The 22143-nt window shown below is 34.6% G+C and overlaps 1 protein-coding gene across 3 annotated transcripts in view; it reads left to right on the top strand.

Annotated features, from left to right (window-relative positions):
• ERC2 (ELKS/RAB6-interacting/CAST family member 2) overlaps positions 1-22143 on the top strand; it is a 437668-nt gene that overhangs the window by 216705 nt on the left and 198820 nt on the right. For all 3 annotated transcript variants that reach the window (XR_004161299.1, XR_004161298.1, XM_031555549.1), the window contains one exon: positions 16124-16284. Coding sequence is in view for 1 of the 3 variants with exons in the window: in XM_031555549.1 (XP_031411409.1) it covers positions 16124-16284 (161 nt within the window). In the remaining 2 variants the exon portion in view is untranslated. The remainder of the gene's footprint in view (positions 1-16123; positions 16285-22143) is intronic.

The raw sequence follows: 22143 nt of genomic DNA, 5'->3' as shown, positions 1-22143 counted from the left end.
TGTCTCAATCAGCGAAAAGTTGAAGTGAATTGGGCATGAAAAAATACAGACAAGTAAACTATTTTTTCCTTAATATACACTGTCAAAGATAATTGGCACTCATTTTGGAGATAAGAACAAGCCTAGAACATTGAGCTGTACAGTTTAACATCTCATACTAAAACTTTTCCTTTTCTGTGGTTTTTAAGCCTGTGTCCTAACCATGTCCTCAGATGCCCTTAGGTCCCTGACAAATAATGAACAATCTCAGTTCACCTCTATAGCATTTATGGTCCCCCACTACTTCTTCAGTAATATATTTTACAAGATGAAAGTTCTGCTGAAAGTCTGCCCTTTGTCACTACAGATAGTTTTTAAGAAGCTTGTCTGTCTTAAGTTGGTTCTTTCGAAATCATTCTTAGCAAGTCTTGAATGTTTTGTCTAACAATTCTTCTGTGCATTTTATGTTAGGAAAGTAAGATAGATATTTTTTTCTAAATATTATAAGTAAAAAAAATCATAGATAAATAGGACTGGAAAGAATATCACTGATATTTCTCAGAACTTGGTCTAGTTTGGTCTTAGTGACCTTTGTAATTGCCTTGTTCATGAATCATTATCCATAGTACATATTTGTGAAAGTAATGCTTCTTACTTATTTCCATGGAAACTACAACAAAGAGCACAGTTAACACTCTTTGATAGAGCTGCATTTTCAGCTGCTAAACACTGTTTTTCAATATAGTCACCACCATTAGTTATATATTTTCACAAGCAATAAACAAGAGCCTGCATGTCACACTCATAAAAATCTGCATAACTTTCCAGAATGTAGCTTGTCTTTCACATCACTGCCACCAGTGCTGAAATGCACCACCCATCACCTCACTGTTTCAGCATCCACTTTTTGGTTCATAAACATTCAGCAAACGTAGATAAATGTCAGTGTGCGTGATTTTTTTCTGCATGGAGGAATTCAATTACATACCTTTGTACTTCCATGTCAGATGCCATTATATCAGACTGCCCCTTGGCTATTATCTGTCACACAGCAACAAAATGCAATGGGATATTGGTGGGCAGGTTCAACCTCTACTGCCATGCCACCAACATTTGCTTCTAATGTTGTGGGCCAACATAATAAAATAGGAGGCATTACTTTCAGAGCAACCCTTGAAATTGAAAGATCGCTAATATTCTAACTCACATTGTCTCTAATTTCAGTTATTTCTTGTCTTATCTACCTTTGACACAACAAAGTGATTTCCTCCTCCTGCATGTGATATCCAATATCTGAAACTAAATGTCACGTTCTCTATTTTCTCACAGTTTCAGGTTGATAGACTGTAGCTTTTAAAATCTTAACACAGAGGTTATGTTTTCTATTTTCCTTATTGTCTTTGTTGTTTTCCTTCGTAACCTTTCCAGTTTGTTCACATCTTTGTGTTGATAAAATTGGATCCAGTTCCCCTGCTGACATTTTATCAGTGCCAAAGAAAATAGAAGGATTACTCTTATGTATACATCTTTCTATAGTATGTTTTTTGCAACAACATGACACTGTTGACTTGTCACCTTAATGTTTTGATCCTTTTCTTCAGTAGAAAAAGACAACTTCTTAACCAATTATGTCTCTTCCTGGACTTAAGGAGTTGATTAATTCTTTATGACCTTGCTTCTGTCCCGTTTATGTATCATAATTTTTTTCCCAGTCCTGTTCTCAAGTTTGGCAAGATGTCTTGAAATTACGTTTTTGCTTTGCATTCTAATGTCATCTACAAATATTTGAGGTTATTAGGAAAATAATTGAATATCACTTGGCACTGAAAAATCCCATTTTTAAAACATCATAGTTGATTAGCAGTGAACTGTTGGTGGCCTTGTACAGTCTCCTAACAAGTTTATCTGTATTTTGTGACTTTCCCTTTAATCGTACTTTTCTTTAACTTATGTGACTTGCGATTATTTTTTTTTACCAAATATGGCTGCTACTTTGGTTCTTCATCAAAACCAATTATTCTGTCATAAGAAAAAAAATGATTAATGTGACATATCAGTGTGGATTTCCAAAGTTTCTTCTAAATGTTTATAACCAGCTTTAAGCAGATTGCTTGTTCCAGAAAGTCTTGGAATCTGACATATTGCATTACTGAGTTTTTTGTTATCAAATCTAATCTCCAAGAATTCTCAAAAAACTGTTTTGTTTTCAACAGTACAGACATTTCATCAGCCATTTTTATTCTTATGACAGAATTCACTATCTGGCTAATTTGGGGGGTTGGAGCTTGATGATCTTGAAAGTTTCCTCCAATGTAAGGCATTCTGTGATTCTGTGAATATTAAAACATCCCAGTATTGTTACCTGTTTCTTTTTCCTCCCGTGAACAGAGAAATTTTCTCCTTTTCTCCTTTTTCCCTTAGTGCTACTTGTACTAGCTATTTGGTCACAGCTACCCTCAGATCAAGAGTGATGCAAAAGAGCAGCAGCAGCCTTTTGGTCATCTTGGAATAATCATTCAGTAAATTTACAGATGTGACAAACAGAAAAAGCCTAATTTACTGGGCTAAGAGTTTAGCCTCGCTCTCCATTTAGCTTTAGTCATTTTGTTTGTGTTTGAGTTTATTATTTATTACATACTTTCCAAAAAGTGTTGTGAATGACAGTGATAATGCTGACTCATTTGATAGAAAATGTGTGAATATTAAGAGTAAATAGAATAGCAGAGAATGCATTTCACAATTGTGATAGTTAAGGATCCCAGTGGGGTTTGATATCTACCAGCATCCAGTAACTTTAGCACAGACAGGTGGTAAAGGATGAGGGAAATGGAGTTGTAGCCTCAGGCAGATACTCAGCTCATGCAGCTGTTTCATGCATTCTGGCAACATGACTCAGTTAAAATCAAATAACATTCCTTACACCAATATTTCTTACCTGCATATGAAACCAGTTGTCTTTCATTTTGCAAAAACATGATAATTCAAAGAGCATTAAAAAATGTACTGTTTCTCACACAGAATTTATATCTTGCAGCTGCACGCTAATCCAAGTGAAATGGAGTAGAGTTTCACTTTATCAGCCAATCATAACTTTAAACTGTTTTTACAATTCATCGTACAGTTTTTAAAGCCAGATTTAAGTCTGTATATGAAAAATAGTCTACTTGATGTATGAAACCATAGATTAGTCAATATGTATTTAAAGAAGTAGTTCAGTAACAACAGAAAAATGACTTCATAGAATTTAGGGACTAAACTCTGAATTATACACTTGCATTCCAAGTGCTAGGCCATCAGTACAGTCAGGATAATGTATGCAAAGTGTAACTGAACAATACAGTTAATTTGTTGAAAGAATCTCAGATTCGGGTACTACTTTGCAGCTGTTATGTTTAGATTAATTAGTCTGCCTCATATCCTACCTTCTTCTTAGCCTTTTTATTTCTGAGAGCAATTATGCACCAGACAGAGTAGACTTGTTTCTGGGTAAGGCTGAATCTTAGTTGGGATCACAGAAGAAAATACACAAATGTTTCTGTGTGGCTAGGTGCGCAGTGTAAAGATGCTAGGAGGTTATTTTTGCCCTCTTAAAACATCCTTTTGACAATTTGATTGCATCTTTATTTAATCTCCCTGTAAGAATTACTGTCATTAATAAAGTAAAAATTTCAACATTTAAAATGTAGATACTCAGCATTTATCTTCCTGTCATATGTCAGTGCTCAGCCTAATTCTCAGACTATGTCACAGATCCAGGACTACATTGTGTAGCTAGAGGAGCATTTCATGCTTCATCTTCCCTATCTGGAAGTGTCAGAAGAACTGATTTGGCCTCTTTACCTAAATCACCCATGCAGCAGGTTCAGACAGAATTTTTGTTGGGTCCGGACTGAATTTTAACAGGAAGTTTTCTTAGGATTAGAAAAACTTCTGTTGCCAATAATTTTTATTTTTTCTCTCACACTCAGAATATTTAAGAAAACAGTTTTGATTCTTATTCGGTAATCTTTTTATTCTACAAAGCCTTAGCCAAAGTAATTCTAGTATGTGAAAAGGGCTTCTCATATTTTACGCAGTTTTGATATTTCAGGAATTAGTCACATGTTTGTACATTAAAAGTCACCACAGTGACTGAACTGATGACTGTCACAATCCCCATTTACACAGCTCATTTAAAAACACTCCAACCTGCATATGTACTGTTTTGATAACAAACTCAAAGTACAACTGAGAAAAGACAGCTTCTCAAAATAAGAGCGATCAGGTTTTATGCCTGCTTGGTTCTTTAAAATTCTGTTTAATATACCATCAGTTAATTAATATAAATTGATGCCAGTTTTGATATTTGTCTACTTTTGCTGTCATCAAACTGCTAAACACATTAATATTCAGCATTTTTGTATAACTGATTGTTTCCCATTTCTGTTCTCTTTCTTTTTTTAAAGAATAACTTCCTACTAAAGCAATATTTTCTGGAAAAAGTCAAGAATACTTAAATATTAAAAACCTAAAACAGGTTTTACAAGTTAAAAATTTTGCAATAATTATTCTTCAGGCTCCATGGATTTAAGCTATCAAAGTTTACTGTTTTGTGAAAAATATGTTTTACTTTGTTTGGACATGCTTGTCATAAGTTTCTCAGTATATCATTATCCTATAAAACCTCCCACTGGCAGTGTCTGGAAGAAAAAAAAAAATAGTGTAAACTATAGAGGACCTAATGGCAACTTCCTGCCAACTTTCTTTCTTAAATCAACAGTGTTTGTTTTTGTTTTTGCTTTCATGAAAATATGTCACAATCTGATCTTTCATATAAGTTTGCTAGTTTTGTTTGTCAGCCTAGTAGAGCATGTATCCTCATCTTCCACTTTTCTCTAGTTTTACTCCTTTTTCATTCCATGATATCTGTGTTCCTGGTCATACCACCAATGAGTGTTTGCACACATAAATTACACACCTAAAACCACTCATCACCCAAAAATTTACTGCTTCTAATATCTTTCTCATGAACAGTTGTGTTTATTTCTGAGCTGACTTCTCTATTAAAGACAGAAATGCCCTTAGTTTTGGTTCAGTTCTTTGTTTTTTCAAGACTCTTATTTTAGATATTACAGTATATTTGGTACCACGTGGGCTTCTGATTATAAGCCTGTACTGGGAATATTAGCACGCTTTCGATTTATGAATGCAACTCTGAGGAAAAATAATAGTGGGCTGATATCTGTATTAATGATGCTATTTCTATGCTGCTGAACTCAACGGCAATGAGTGGGGGCAGAATGTATCCTCCCAACAAAGGATACAAAGGGCTTTTCTTTTTTACTTTGAAACTCTATTTGGAGAAGGAGGGGGGAGCAGTGGCAGGCAGAAAGGTCGTTGTACTTAAAGATAAGGAACTTGAATCTTCTTTGCTAGGTACAGGAAACTTATTCAGTTTGGGAAATCTTTTATCTTCTGGGCCTTTTTTTGGCTTAACTATGAACTCAACTAGAGGAAAGGAGAGACAGATACTACTGATACTATCTTGGAAATGTAGATATTCTTTTTTTCTTTTAAAAATTATTTAATGTTCTTTGCCAGTGTTTTTTTTAATGTGAAATTTGTTTGCTTATGTAGTATTACAGGAGAAAAGTAGATTAATAGTTATTATTTATTACCATATATTACTATGGATTTATAATAGTTGAAGGTATTTTTTAATGGCTAATTTTCCCTTCTCTTGAGGGTAGGATGTTGTATAACATTGCATGAAGTGCCATGAGACGCATCTTGAATGAAAGATTATTCATAATGCAATAACCAGTTTTTCAACCTTTATGACACTAAATTTGTCTGGATGACTCCAAGTTTGTATCATGAGAAGTCACTGCCGTGGGAAGACATGTTAACAGTTCATTAGATACAGCAGGGAAGTTTGGATAACCAGGATCATACTGTGAATGTTTAGGTTTTTTTTGTAGTTGTTGTTGGCCAAATCCACTATAAATAGAAAGGCTATATTTCTTTTCTTTTATAGAAATCCTTTTTAATATTACAGTATCACATGAATTTACTCAACGGATGTTGTATTATACGCCATTGATTTTGATCTTGTATCATGAACAGGAGGTTTTTAGGTAAGTGGCATCAGCACAAAAAAGACCCCAGACTGAAAAAGCAAATTAACAACAGAGAATTGTTGATCTACAGTTTTAAATAACAATTTTATTTACTGATCTCAAATGGATTTTTTAAATAGGGGAAAAAAAGACCCCAAACCTTGTTTTGCATCTCTAGCTCTCTCCCCAGATTAGAAAATATTCGAAGTACTTAAGTATTTACTTGTCTAGTTTTTGTGAGGTTTGTTTTTGTTAGCTCAAGGAAAAAGGATAAAGATTGCATTCTTTTTTTTTTCTACCAATCATGAATCTCTATTCTTGTCAGTATTCCTTATACCAATCAAGATCAAGAAAAAAAAACCAACAAAACAACAACTTACAATTACAAATGCCTGCAGTTATCCGTGTAGCTGAAATGGATGAGAATTTTTGAAAGCTTCTACAGCGAGGATTTTGCTTTGTAGAGGTGTTTCCTGTGGAATTCATCTTAGTGAGGGGAAGGAATTTAGATGTCCTTCATGTGCATATGTGTGTGCTCACTGAAGTTATTTTGAAGGTCTTTATGTATTCACCAAGAAACTGGAGAAATTAGATATTTGGGAATGGAAATTGGTGGTCTTCCAGGCAATATTGGATCTAAAAGTGCTAAATCCTTTAATAAATAAACCTCGATTCAGACTGGAATGTCTTGGCTTGATCTTAAAGGTGATATTACGAAGGACTTCTAGCTGTTGACTAGCCTCAGAGATAATTATCTGCACATTCCAATCTTATTCTGCCATCAGCAGTGCCTGAGGTCTAAATGTAGAAAATGTTATTTCCCTAGAAGTATATTATATTTAGACTGTCTTCTTTCCCAAGCACTTCAAGTAATTTTTACATCTGTCTGGAAATATGAAGAATAAAAAACTAAACTATATAACCTGCTTAGAGTGCTGTATACTTAACAGAGGGATCATAATTCTGAAAGTTCTAGGCAGTTTTCTAACTATGGCATTGTGTGTTATTGAGCACAGTTACACTGTTGGTGTTTTTATTTTCATTATCTGTGAAAAAAATAATGCATTTTTCTTTCTTATGCATTTTAGAGATGAAATCTCTTGAAACATGTCAGTAGAACATAGTGTTTTACTCATAATACAGCCCAGATACTCAAGAAGTTTAATCTACTATAAAATGTACTGGAGTTAATTTGGCAGATTGAATAGCCCGTCTGAAACAGTGTTAAAGAATCATGTTTAAATATCATACACTCATAGAATCATTAAGGTTGAGAAAAGACCTCTAAGATCATCTAATCCAACTGTCCACCTGTCACCAATATTGCCCACTGAAAATGTCCCTGTGTACTACATCTACCTTTTTCTTAAGACCTCCAGTGAAGATGAATCCAACACTTTCCTGGGCACCCTGTTCCAATTCCTGACCACTCTTTTTTCTAGCATCCAGTCTGAACATCCCCTGGTGCAACTTGACGCCATTCCTTCTTGTCTTATTTCTAGCTACCTGGGAGAAGAGGCCAACTCCCAGTTGAATTTTGGTGTTTACAGTGGATATTTTTGGACATTTTTTGGACCATCAGGACTATGTTGCTGCCCTTATCAAAGTTCTCTCCCCAGCCCAGTTTTCTTCTTCCATCTCTGTAATCATAGTGAGCCATTCCTACCTAGTTTCATAACTGAATGCTATATGCATGTGTAATTGTCAGCAACTTTGCTCTGCAGTGCTACATGTGTTGTTACATGTGTAGATCCATTCAGTTGCTGCATAGTTTCCCCCTGATCTCGTGTGCCTGCAGCATTGTGCAGGCATCCATGGGCTCTGTGAATGCCTGCTTGACTTCTCCACAGTGCTGGCAGCCCTGCTGTCAGATGTAACAGCCTGTGCAGCCACCCTCACACTTGACTCCCTTTTCGCACAGGTATTATTTCCTGAGGCTGCTGCTGCTTTGAGTTTGGCATCGTCCTCCAGCACTGCTTTTTCCTCCCACAGGGAATTTCTCTCTAGGGTGTTGATTGAGGCAAGGCACAGAGATCTGTGGCTGATTTATCCAGTAAGCTTGTTACTGTGCAGTAGGTGAGGGGGTAGTGTGAACAGGGAGCTTCTACGTGGGTGAGATTTCTCTTTAGTGCTTTGAAAATCTGTCATGCTCATTATAAACTGCCTTCATGGAGGAATTCCTTCTGACAAATTCAAGGTCGATAGTTTTGCTCCATCATATAATCATTCCTAGCTTATCATGTGTTAATAATGGAGTCCAGTTGCCAGATATTTTGTTGTCCTCTTTAGGCTTCCTCATACTGTCCTTTTGTCTGTCCTATCTTGGACAGACTCATAAGCACTTTAATTTTGATCCTATTGGCTGCTTTCTTCCTGAACTGACCCTTCAGAGCAGTTTTTTTATTTTATGATTGTTTTTTAGAAAGATCACTTTCTATGGAATTGTTTTCCCCACAGAAAAAGTACCCGAAATGATGCAAAATAGTCTTTATTGTATATTTTATCTACAATACATCTTTAGTGTATCTCATTTAACATGTAGAGACAGGAACCCTGTTGGTAAACTTATGTTGTTTATGTGCATATCACATCTGAAATAGTGAATTTTCTGTAGTCTTGCCCATGTGTTCACCAGCACTTCTCCTATGGGTATAGATAAATTTCAATAAGGTTGTAACTAAACTACTGATTGCTGAGTTTTTCTTGATAAGAGTGGTTTTCAAGCGGGTACACCAGAGCTAGAACTTGTCTCTTTGATGTATATCCATACTATGACTTTGCTTACAGTTATTTATGTAGGGAATATTGCATTATATACAATAGCAATCACTTTATTTTAGTTTTTAAGCATGTAGCATATTCAAGTCACTGTGACCTTTGTAGATGTGCCAAGCCTATAAAATATTGCATAAATAAGTTTATAGTAAAAACGCCATAGAATTAAGTAAACAGGAAAAGATTATCTGCATTAAAAGAAGAGTGCAGATGCAGCTTCCTTGGGCATTCAGTACTTGTATGAACTCTGCCATTAAATGTCACTGTAGTAAAGGCAGTGTCAAATTTCCTTGGTACAGAAGCTGCCTACAGTTAGCAATTGCTCGATTCTTTTCTCTTGCTTTTTCTCTTGCTGCATATTAACATTATTTAGCTTGTACTAAAACTAGATAGGAAACCTTACTTTCTGAGATTTGTTATGCAAAATTATCCAAGCACTTTTATACCATAACATTTTCACTTTAACTCTTGCTTGCTTTTTTTACAATATGTAAGCACATTGTAGAGCGTGAAGAAACCCTCTTATGTACATAAACTGTTTGCAGTAAGACTTTATACATACCACATGAATCCCTGCTGCCTTTGGAAATACTGTAAGGGAGAAGCATTTCTAACTCTAATAATAGATTGTGATTATGGATTAAAAGCAGGGGAGAAGTAGCTTTGTGCAGTGTAACCTAACAAGTGTGCTAAGAATCAATTTTTGGCAAGAAAACTCCCAATTTGCCCTCTCTCCCTGAAGTTGACCTGGTGGATGAAATAGTAGATGTGTGTATGATTCTAGGCATGCCTTCTCCAAAGATCAACATTTGTACACACTTTAGTCACCTTTTATACGCAGTGCTATTGACATTAACCAGAGAGGCCAGTCTGACAGCGCTGTACTTTAACACCAGCTAAAGAGTTGCTCTGCTCTACTTGCATGCTTTATCTGAAGAGTCTCAACACTGAAATCACACAGTATAATTGTTTTCAGCCTACAAGAGTTCTCTTCCACGTACAGTATCGTGTGGGACAACTGAGTGTCCTACTGAAATCAACATATCTTCATTAGCTAATTCAATTACTACTCTATATTTTTTAATGCTTCTGGAAACACTAAGTTGAGCTCTGTAATTTATCAATATATACCATCTAAATCTGCTTCCATTTGCACAACTATAAAATGCTGTTAATACTACTTTTGTTATTAGGTTTGTATGATGTCAAATAAGTGTAAGTTTGAGCAGAATAGAGGCCACCAGTCACTTAAAAAAAAATCACAGACTTTCTCAAATGAAGCTCAATGAGTAAGAGAGGAAACCAGTAAAATATGGTAATGAAATAATTCATTTTCCAATTAAATTAAAAAAAAAAGGATGCTAATTTTTTTGTAAGAAGTGAAGCTGTGCAATTGCTCAGGTGCCTGGTCTTATTTCCATTACAGTGTATGCGTGAATGACTTTTAGGGTTGAATGAGGCCAATGGTGAGTTAGGCCCTGTCAGCATGAGTTCATCTTGAACAAAGAACATTTGTTAATTGATTCATGCAACACTTAGAATACTATATCTTTACGGACATAGTGTAAGGTTTATTTCTAATTTATACAGCATTGCAAAATCAGAATGTTATAGTAATTACTTCATCATATAATTCCATTTTGCTGCTAATGAAGAATATTCTGCTACTTTGACCATCCCTTTAAGTTTTGCTGAAGGTCATATTCGCATTTTGCAACTGTGGTTGCACTTGAAGAGGTTTCCATGTGTCTAGAAACATGACAGTAAAACACAGAGTTCATATTTTTAATTTGGTTTATACAATAGACATGCCATTTTAGGCACACGCTCATGTGAGGTCTGCTCCAAAATTAATGCCTACTCTTTTATTATGTTGGCCCACAATGTCAGAGGCAGGTGTTGCTGGTATGGCACTACAGGTGGACCCTTCCAACCAATATTCCATTACATGTTGTTCCTGTGTGACAGATGGCAGCAGAGCGGCAATATGACAAAATGGCGTCTGACAGGGAAGTGTGTATGAAGAAAAGTTGCAGAATTGAATTCATCTGCGTGGAAAAAAAATGCCCATTGGCATTCGTTGATACTTGCTGAACATTTATGGAGACCAAATGGATGTGAGCACAGTGAGGTGGTGGGTCACGTATTTAAGCAGTGGTGACAGTGGGTCACCCACCTTAGCTGGAGTAGGTTCTTATGGACATGGCATGCCAGCTCTTGTTCATTGCTGGTGAAAATTCTGGTGAAAATGCAGAACTAATCATGGTGTCTGTGTTGAAAAAGAGTGTTTTGTAGCTGAGAATTTGTTCTATCAAATTGTGTTATTGTGCTTTTCTTATCTGCTATAGTTTCCATGGAAATAAATAGGAGGCATTACTTTCAGGGTGACCTATGTTTGTTTATATATGTATATACACACATATAAATCTTGTTGCTTTTGATTGTTGTTTTAGTTTGGCTTATGTATGATTATTATTATACTTAACTGATTATTACCAGTATTTCAAAATTAGTTAAGCTTGTTTTCTGACTATAGATGAAATTACTTTCTTAATTGGAAGACCAGATCCAAGAAATATATTCCCGTGGCCCTATCTTTTATTGAACTATTGAGGTTGAGATTAAAAAGTGATGAGAATTCTTACTGACAGTTTCAAGAAAGTTAATAATTTCAAGCCTTTTCCCAGAACTATCTTGCAGAATCTTAACATTAATATAATAAAGACTGGTACACAGTTAATCCCTCTTTTTACAATATATATTTCTTTTAACCTATGGGGATACTTTAAATTCTGGAATGTCTTATGTAGGGATGGAAATATGTTTCTGTCATATCAGTGAACACAGTTGATAGCCATCACAGCCAGTAAGGAAACACTGAGGAAACTTAAGGTACTGTCTTTCCCTGACTGTGGTCCATAACAAGTCTAAATGAGGAATTTGCCCCATATCTACACTGTCTCTTCCTTATCTGAATAAAATTAAACCTTGTATATTATTAACATAGGATTTAGCAGGAGGATAGAAGTATTTTGAATCCTACTTTATGTAATAATCTCAAAAAGGTTTTGGTTTCAAATACTGCAGCATGGCATCCAACTCGAAAATTGTGCTATTTTGTTCCTATGGAGATTGCAAATCATTTCATCCATTTCATGAGGTTTTCTCTATCAGGACTTCTGGTAATTTGTGTTGTACTTTCGCTGCATTGCTAGTTGATATCATTGGACTCTTGTCATGAAACAAAACAAAAGAAACACAAAAATGAGCTATTATCTTCGATGTGATAATCTTCTTGCTTTCCTGTCAAATGTTTCACTGAAATGTTTGTTTTAATCTGTATGTGTATTCTAGAATATCGTTGCTTTTTCCAATATCCAGAATTGTGAGACACAATTTATGACTAATTTCTGATTTGAAAAGGCTCAGGAACATCACTCTCCATAGATATGTTGCTTTTGTTAGACCTGTTTTCTGAGTTTAAAAGTTGTGATGGAAATAGTCTTGAGATGAGGAATTTGGCTATGGATGACAAATGGGGATGGAAGTAATTGGAGGGAAGCATGACAGAGAAATTATTTCCATGTCTTGCAAAGCTCAGTATGACACTTTACTCCATCTGTTCCCTTCTGGGAAAAACATCTTTGAAATGGAACAGGTTAGGCTGTTGTACACTGGGAAAGATTCCTATTAGGAGAAAGAAACAAGGTATTTGCAAACTATATTGCAGGTCAACATGACTTATGCTGGACCTGTCTCCAATTGAACTGACCAAAAGATAGAGTGGTTCTGTGCATGACCAGCAGCCATTAGTGTAAAAAGCTGAAGTCTCCTGCCTGTGTCAGAAGAGGTGGCAAGTGGATATTTGTGTGTACAAATCCACATTTTCATCAGTTTTCCCTTATCATTGTGACTGTGTTATCTATGTCCTTGTAGTCCAGTGACAGACTATGTTTCTATGAAAGCCACAAAGAGGAACCTTAAGGAACCAGTCTTTTTTTAATTTTTTTTTTATTCAGTCTCATGCTTAATCATAGGGAGGAAAAAAAGTTGTCATTAAATTAATCTTTAGAGAACTGGAGATAAATTTATATGGTGACTTTGAAGAAAAAGCTATATAAGGCATTTCTTTAGCAAATGGGAAAAAAGGACCTTAAAAAACAACTGTATGGATTTTTACACTTTTTGTTATAAAAATGTGGCTCATATTTGTATTGAATGAATGGAATAATTTGCTACTCTTTTTATTATTATCCATAATGTTTAATATTCTTGTATTAAACAAAAGTGAAGAAGCTAGAACTAAACAGTAGGAGTTATCACTTCGAATTTTACCATGCGAAATTAATAAATAATCAGTGTCTACTAATGTGAGATTGGAGTTGAAATTAAAGTTGGCATGGGGTTTACTTATAGCTCCTGATATTTGAATTCAGTAAGGGAAATCGTGAATTTATAATTATTTATATTATAATTATTTATAATTAAAATAATTATTAAAAATGAAGTGCCCACCATTTAAAGACAGTGATACTAATAATGATACTAATAATACTAACCTTGATTGCTGGAGAGCTGCCAGCTTGTCATCATTCTGTAGAAATACATCGTATCTGAGCCGAGAATCACAGAAAACATGCAGTTGTTCCTCCCTCTCCTTATTCTCACAAACTGGAATAGTATTATGTTAGCATGAGTTGTGCTGAGCCAGATCCAATCTGGAATTAAGAATGCTCCAGGGCATTTTTAATAATCTGTCATTCATTTGAACTCTAACCTTCTTTAATTCACAGAATCTGGTAGTGCAGATGTATGCTTCAGCAGCATACATTTCTTTTTCTTTCTTTATCTTAGTGTGAAACTGATGTTGGTGTGTGAGGACGGGACTTGGAAATGTGATGTGGTACAAGTAGAAAGCGTTCATTTAAAATAGACTCAAAATTTAGAAAGAATTGTAATAGTTTGGTTTCCTGGTTTTCTGCCATTCTGAAACGTAAAGTTAAATTCTGGTACTAATTTTATAAAAATTCTTGAAGTACTGCCATCAGTTAGGCTTTCTGAAAGCCATAATGGCAGCCCCACAGAGCTCAGTGAGCAGCAGGGCTGAAGTGCTGCAAGCAGTGGCGGCTGCCATCAGCAGACCTGGGCCAGCTCTGACACAGCTGACACAGGGACAGTGCAGCACTGGGAGATGCTGAAGGGCTGCTTGGATTTCCAGATACTCTACTGATACATAACAATGAAATTGAGAAACTTTTCTGTGTAAATAAATCTTAAACATGCCTTTGTGTTAATTTTTTTCTAGATGCTGTGCACCTGTATGCCCTTGAAACAAACATTTTGCTGTAGGTCTGAAAGCTAAAATTTTGCTCTAGTAGTACTGGACTTATCTCCATTCCATGCAGTAGGACTAGGAGATTGTAAATAAACATTTTGACTTTAATCTCAAAGGTGATATAGTTACAGTCTTTTAATCAATCTAACGCTGATATCAAATAAGAGAATAGTGCTTATATTAAGAATTTGGAGACAAAAACTGAAAATTTGATTATGAAAACTTCTTGGGTCAAATTTAAAAAGTGAAGGAAGAACTAGCTGGCAAATATTGTGCTGGAAGTATAAATGAAATATAAATTTCAAGTCTGCATATGTTAATGATTTATGGTTTGAAGAAATTTTCATATTCAGATTTTCGGTTTTATTCTCTCAAACATTGACCTCTTTTTTTTTCTAATAATACATAAGTATATGATTGATATACCTTAACAAATCTAAAGCTTTGTTGTTTTTTTCTGAAGCCTTTAATTTCCTTAAATGGTTTAAAATATGGATGTCTATTTTAGTACAGTCTTGCTTCTTCTCAGACTCTGTGGCTTGGTTTGTACTCCTTGCACTTATTTACAGAAGTGTTTCTTTACTATTTGAATCGGAGAATAACCATCACTAATTTCAGTGCTATGGACAATTCTGATACTGCCTTAATGAAATACAACATCTTAAACACTGGAGGGTATCAGATGCATCCTAGAATTGCATTCATACTTACTATAGTGTTTATAAAGATGCAGATGCAGCTGGTGTAGAAGAGGTAAATAATTTATGTATGATATTCAAACAGTGTGAGTCCTACTCCCTGTAATTTGGTAGAGACTGGGTTATTAATTTTGCTTTATTGAACTTGTCACACGGTAGGCAAGCAAAGCAATGAGTGTTTAGCTTGAACAAAAAAAAGTGGTTCATCAACACTAATTGCACTCTACTAGAATTTAGATAACAGCAAACAACAATTAAACATGAACTTGGGGGAAAACATCTCACTTTCTCTGTAAGCAAACTGATAATATGACCACAGCTGAATTTTTTCTGCGTTCAGACAGGTGTCATGTATAATTTTTGTTATTTAAATAATGCAATAGAATGTAGCGTGCACTTTTTTACCTCTAAATTTTATTTTCTGAAAGCAGGAATTTTTTCTGAATTCCTGCAAGTAATTTACCCTAAATCCAATTGACATTTACCAATGCAAATGCTAACATTTACCTTACATTTTTTTTATCCCATACTTCAGAGATTCTTGGCTGTCCTGGGAAGAGTAGCCTGGTGGGTATGATAACAATGCAGATATGAATAACAATGCATGCTATTGTCCTCCTTATGACGAGAATCAGAATAATATTTGGGTTACAGGGGATCAGTGGAGGCAACGCATTCTAAAGCTCTGCTGAAAGCAGGGACAACTTTAGAGCTGGATCCAATTCCCTAAGTTTGTTCAGTCCAAATTTGAAAACACCCAATGTGTGGAGAATCTACAGCTTCTTTGAGCAACCTGTTCCTGTACTAAAGGGTGTGTACTTTTTGCTGAAAGGTATATGGACGGTCATGAAGAGTTTTATGTTAAAATACATAACTATTATCTGAATCTAAAATTTCTTGTGATAAATTATAACCTCCCTGAACTACAATAATATAAATGGTGCAGAAAATATTTGTAAATTGTGTCGGTATGTGACAGTGGCCCATGTTAAATACATTGCTGGCAGTATGTGTTAGTGCTGATTTGTATAAATCTTACTTGTTAAAAGATTCAAGGTACAGATTCATAGAAACACTACTTTTTTTCAATTCTGTTTGTTTTCCAAAGAGGAATGGATACGAACAGCTGTTTAGTTAAAGTAATTCCTTTTGTGTGTGGATGTATTCTTAGATTTACATATTTCTAAGATTTACTTCTTAAGAAGAACATGGAGCTTAAAAATTTTTCTTTCTTTTAGGTAGAAGAACTGATGAATGCATTGGAAAAGACTAGACAAGAACTAGATTCTACCAAAGCCCGTCTTGCCTCAACACAGCAGTCTTTGGCTGAGAAGGAAGCACATCTGGCTAACCTAAGAATAGAGCGGAGAAAGCAACTTGAAGAAATTCTAGAAATGAAGTAAGTACATTGCTTTCTCAAATTTCTAGGATAACTATTTTTTTTTCCTAAAAGTCTGTTTTTCTCGCTGTTTAAATCTATGATCTTCTAATAGCAGGACCAAAGTACCTTTGGAAATACAAAAAAGAGAGAGTGTTCATTTTGCTTATTACATTACATTCATTACATTACTTAACAGTTAACAGGAGAAGAATTTTTGAATGCTGTCTTTTGATACATGCAATTAAAATATCATTGCAGTGTAACTTCCATGAAAAATGGAATATTTAAGGCCCCATCTTTCACTGAGAAATGTATACTGATGTTTTCTTAGTATCATGCAAGGAAAAGGGTTCGTCAACTTTGTGGATAGTGCAAAAATGAGTGAATTGAGTTAGTTTAAAAAAAAATGAACACAAAACAAATACCTATCAGTGTACACATTATCACAATATATAAGCATACCAAACTGATAAAGGAAGACAGACCTGTAATTAAATCTATCTTCCTATGTGTGATAAGTGAAAATGTCTGTAATAAGTCTGGTCTAATTCCTGAACTGTTTTGTTAGGGGAAAAAAAAAAAAAGAAAAAAAATATTTGAGATATGTGTAGCTTTATTTAGGTAGTTGTCTCTATCCTGACATTTCAAAGGAAGGTAAATCATCAGAAAAAAATATCTTAATAAAGCTTTAAAAAAGATAAGTTGGTAGATGGCCACATATGCTTCCTACAATTTTATAAAAGCATATTTTAAGAATGGCTGCCATCTAATATAGGTACGGAAACATTATTGTTACAATGACTGCTTCCAGGAAATCAAAAGAACTTCTGCTTTTTATTTTAATGAGGTGCGTATAAATTAGTAATATGTGTGATTTATAGTGTTATGTGATATATTGAGTATTATATACGTTTTTGGGTTATTGAGTTTTTTAATTATTGGTTCACCTATGATAACCTAGACATTCACAACAGGTGTATTTCATGCAGACATCTATTTTCTGTACAGAGCTTTGTTCTGTTTCTTTGAGAACAAAACAAAATGTATAAAATCGTATCGCATGATATTAAGAACGGAGAGCACAAATAGTGAGAATGAATGATGCTATCAGAAGATAATAAGTGAAATTTTCATGTGATAATTTTTCTAGTTACTGTTTCTTTGTACTACCTCTTAGACAACTTTACAACTGAATCTAGGAAGAAGCAAATACTGAACGTTTATTCATTTTTTGAGCTCTATGTTTGAGAAGAGCTACATAACTTCAATTAAACACAACATTGTCTAATTAAATAGGTGTAAACCTTAATTTTTCTTAGGTCTACCAGATTATTTAACTTAATAAAATACACAAAACAACATAACTTAGATTGTACATATATTAGTAGAGTCTTTTTAAAATAATTCAGGTATTTCATTGCAGTACTTTTTTAACTTTTGAAATTGCTTACTGAATAAGTGCACAATGAACAAACTTTATGAAACTGCTATAATACATTATACTACAGAAGGTCTTAAATTATTCTTTTGAACATGATACTCTCAAGAACAGATTGCAGATGCTAGCTAAGACCTAGAAAAACCCACTGACAGAATAATTACAATTTTGTTTGGTAGTAACTTAGTACAGTAGAGTTTCTTCATCTACCTTCTCTCTGATACTTTAAGATAATTAATTAATTGGAAGAACTGACTGTAAATTCTATTTATCACTTAATTTGATATGGAGTGATTATGGTTCTTGGCTGCTAGCTTCCAGTTAAATAGGCATGAACTGTATTTAAAAGCATTCATGATGATTTCCTATGCTTATATTATGTTCAAGTTCCAAACATAACTCTGCATTCTGTGTCCATCTGGCTGACATTGCCAAGATCCATCTTAATTTACAGACTACAATTGGTTGTCAGTTTTACATAATTTCTCCAGTTGTCATTACATGCCCACATATAAATTCAGTTATTTAAGGAAGTTTAGAGTAAAACTGGATAGGAGCTTAATCTTGTTCATTATCTGCCTAGTCTTTTTGAACTTCGAACTACATAAGTACTATTTAAGGAAAAGTAGTTGGATGGAAGAAGATAAATATGAAATTACTCTTATCTTGATGCCAGGATGTAAAAATCTGAGATTTATTCTCAAGAGTTTCAAAGTGTTAAAATTTGGAGAAGGATTTTCATGTACTGTTGCTTTCTAAATATGAGACTTTTTTTTTTTTTCCTAAATGTCTATAAAAATATTACTATATTAGTTCTGGAGGAAATATTTTTGTTATGGTTGTATTTTTGGGACAGAATATAACTCATACTGACGTTAATGGAAGTTACGGATTCATGTTAACAGCAAAACACACCATGTGTTCAAATCCATCATAATGCCTAATTGTCTTAATGCTTTATGCTTTTTCTGAGCATAATAAAATCAGTGAGCTTATTTCATAATAACTGTGAGTGTTTTAAAAAGCTTTCTGCATTATATAGTGTGACAAAAGCCATTTTGAAACATTTCACATTCATAAAAAGGTTTCAATTGACTTGAAATTAGAAATTGACAGTTAAAAAGATATCTTTGTTTTTGTTTTCTGAAAGTTTGCAGTAAGGAGCAGAAACTGCTGTCAACTTCTGAAGGGTTTCTTAGAAATGCTCATTCATTTGTTTTTTACATTAATTTGATGACCTTTCAGTGACTTAGTTACATTTAACATACATGGCACTTAGCAGTCCATGACTAGGGCATTAATTTACAAAAAACTGAACTTCGTGATTTGACTTGAAGACTGACTAGTGAATTCTCAACCTTTGAGATCCATCTGTTAATTATTGTGAATTTCCTTTAGTAGTCAACTCAGTACACTGAAGTTTCTGAATAAAATTCTTGCCAAGAGTTTGTGAAGTGGGGTAATTTCATTGCCTTTAATGGAGTTCATGCCATCACCTGTGGGTATTACTAAACCGGTTTTGTTGGAAGTGACTTTGCCCCATAATTCATATTGAATTTTCAGAAGAAAAAAATACATATTTTCTCTAATGTGGAATAAATCAGATTACTTCAGTAAGGAAACATTAAAGATCTAATAAAATAACCAGCTACTAGTCCTTTAATTCAGTAACAAAAATAGATCATTGCTGTGCTGTGATAAAAAAAAAATTAGATTTTTCAGTAAATTTTCTTAGTGACAGCATAAAATTAAACATCCTTTCCTTTGTTTAAGAACGTTCCCCATTTTTTCACTGAAAATAATAAATGAGTATTGCTTATCTCTGTTTTTCAGTATGTTTACTTTATTCATTTAACAGCACCTGTGTATAGTCAAGCATGAAATATTTGTGGGAAGAAAGGGATAAAATGTTTTTTCCACCAAGCATTCAGTCCTACCTGCTGCCACCCTTTGCAGGAGTGCTGTATGCATACTCCAGTTTTACCTCCTGGATTGGACATTCAGCTGATTTGCCACAAAAGGACAGGGCAGCTGCATTTACCATTAAATGGCAATCTTGAATGCAAGACCATGATTGAGATCTGTTTGTTTCAACAAGTTGTGCAGGCGCAGTTTCACAGAGCAAGCGATTTGTTGCTGGAAACTGCAGGGAACCAATGTGTTTGTTGGTTACTCTGCCTGACTTGTCCTCTTCCCCCCCTTTTAGTGGATTTAATCCAGACACGGATGCATAAAAATAGCCTCAGGTGGACTTTTCTGGATATTGCAGAGGTGAAGAGAGACCATGAATGAATTCTAGAAGCCAAGGACTACAGCCTAAGGAGAAGGCTTTATGATGTGTAAAACTAGATGGTCACAATTTGTAGGGAATTCAAAATATTTTACGGAATATTAGTGGCAGAGTATAAGGAAACTTAAAATTCATCTGGTTTTCCCCAGACATACCCCCATATTTCCATCAATAAATTTTATTCAAGAAGTTGGGGATTTCACGTCTGAATAATAGCTTAGCAGGAGCTGCATGGCTGGTGCATGTTTGGAGAACACAAACATTTTTCCAACACCTGGGTAAATCAGATCATGTCCCTGCCTTATATTCTTCTATTACTTTTTCCATCCATCACTATGCAGACTAGTGCTTGGGGGGGGAAAGGAACTCAACGTATTTTTGCCTTGTTACATCCTACCTGCTCCACCCCTAGAATTTCTGTTACCCACAGCACTGTGGTTTCTTTCTCATCACTGTGGCTACAGCTGTGGTCAAAATCTCTTCTGAAATCTCTCTGTGAGCAGCAAATCCAATGCATCTGGAATATTTCGGAGTAATTTTATATGCAGCTCACCTGTTCAGTGCATGCATAGGCCAGAAGCATGAAACTTATTGGCTGGAAAATCCTTAGTGAAAGTGTAAGGCCTTTACTTGCACGTAGTCATTAAGTTGTTTTCCTTTTTTGGGGGGATCTTTCAAACACAATGAGGATGAAGAGAATAATGCTGTAAAAAAGGAGAAACTGGCAAGGTGACTGAAGTTTGCAAAAAAACTTTGAAATTTCTTGGAGCTCACTCTTTAAAACCACTTAAAATGTCATCTTCCCTATGGCCACTGTCTGCTTCCTGTGCTAATAGTTATGCAGTAGTTTTATTTTGTATTGTTTTCTTTTTTCTTTTTGGAAAAAAAAAAAAGCAAAAAGCAAAAAAGCAAGGAAATAGATAATTCTTGCCTAAGCTAGGAATCGAGGTGTTATAAAAAAAAAAAATGTAGGCAAAATATAGTCCATGCTTGTTTTATAAATGCTGTTAAATTAAAAGATTGTCCGAAAAACTGCACCTATCTTGAACATAGTTCTCAGTTAAATAAATAGTCGTGGATACAGGAAAATAAAGGATAGTCTTTGAATTGAATTTTAAGCAAATACAGCAGTCAGAATTCTTAGACTATTAATAAGGTATTATTTTGGAAGTAGTATCATTACATTTCTTTTTTTACTTTGCCAGCTCTGCTATAACCTATGATTGAAGAAGGATAGCTATGATAATTTCTCCCACGTGAACTCTTTAAAATAGCATATTTTTACTTGACAGCTTAGACAGTAGGCTAGTGGAGAAAAAATATATTTCAGAAAATAGTTTACTATTTTTCTTAATTTTTTTGAAAGATTATGAGACAACTTGCTATCAATTCACTGAACATATTTATAATGCATTACTAAAGCTGAATCAAGGCTAAATAAAAAATTGTACCATTTTGAACGTAGAACACTAGACTGCTTCTTAGTAACTGGTGGACTGCTTCCATTTAATTGTAGGATTCATGCTGAGATTGTAGAGAGTCATAGCCCAAGTTAAATACAAACAAAACAGCAGGATGTTGATACAACTGTGACTTCCATAGGAAGTAGTTAGAATGGTAATATGGTCTCCTAACCTGGGTGAAAAGTCTCTTGTGACTGCTTTTGCCCCACAGACCTGTAACACAGCATGCTGTCACTAACATTTTTGACACCAACTTGCAAACACCACAAAGATTAGAGAAACCCAAATGAAGCCTTTGTTCTCTGGAACAGAAGCTTTCTTGACTAAAATGAGGAGATGTTTTTCTTTTGTAAACAATGAAGGGGCACAAAGCAATAAAATGTTTCTCTCTGTGAGAATAGAATGAGTGAGCTTACTTGGCAAAGCTTCTCCTACTTAAAGACATATGAGTGTCACCAAACTTCTGTTCACTTCACTGTGGTATATTCAGACTGAATTACAATATATTTTTTATTTTGTAAGACAAGAGATTTGAAATGTTACTAGCCTGGAAAGAAAGTGTTATTTCTTCATTTTTTTCCTTATGATCATATTCTACTTTTAAAATAGATTTGCACCTGCTGTTGAAGTTCAGTTTGTTTTCCTCGTTACATAAGAATTTTGGTTTTCAATTAATGCTGTTCTCA

Source organism: Meleagris gallopavo, chromosome 14 (assembly GCF_000146605.3).
Source record: "Meleagris gallopavo isolate NT-WF06-2002-E0010 breed Aviagen turkey brand Nicholas breeding stock chromosome 14, Turkey_5.1, whole genome shotgun sequence".
Taxonomy (NCBI): Eukaryota; Metazoa; Chordata; class Aves; order Galliformes; family Phasianidae; genus Meleagris; species Meleagris gallopavo.
This window is presented reverse-complemented; position numbering and strand designations above follow the sequence as displayed.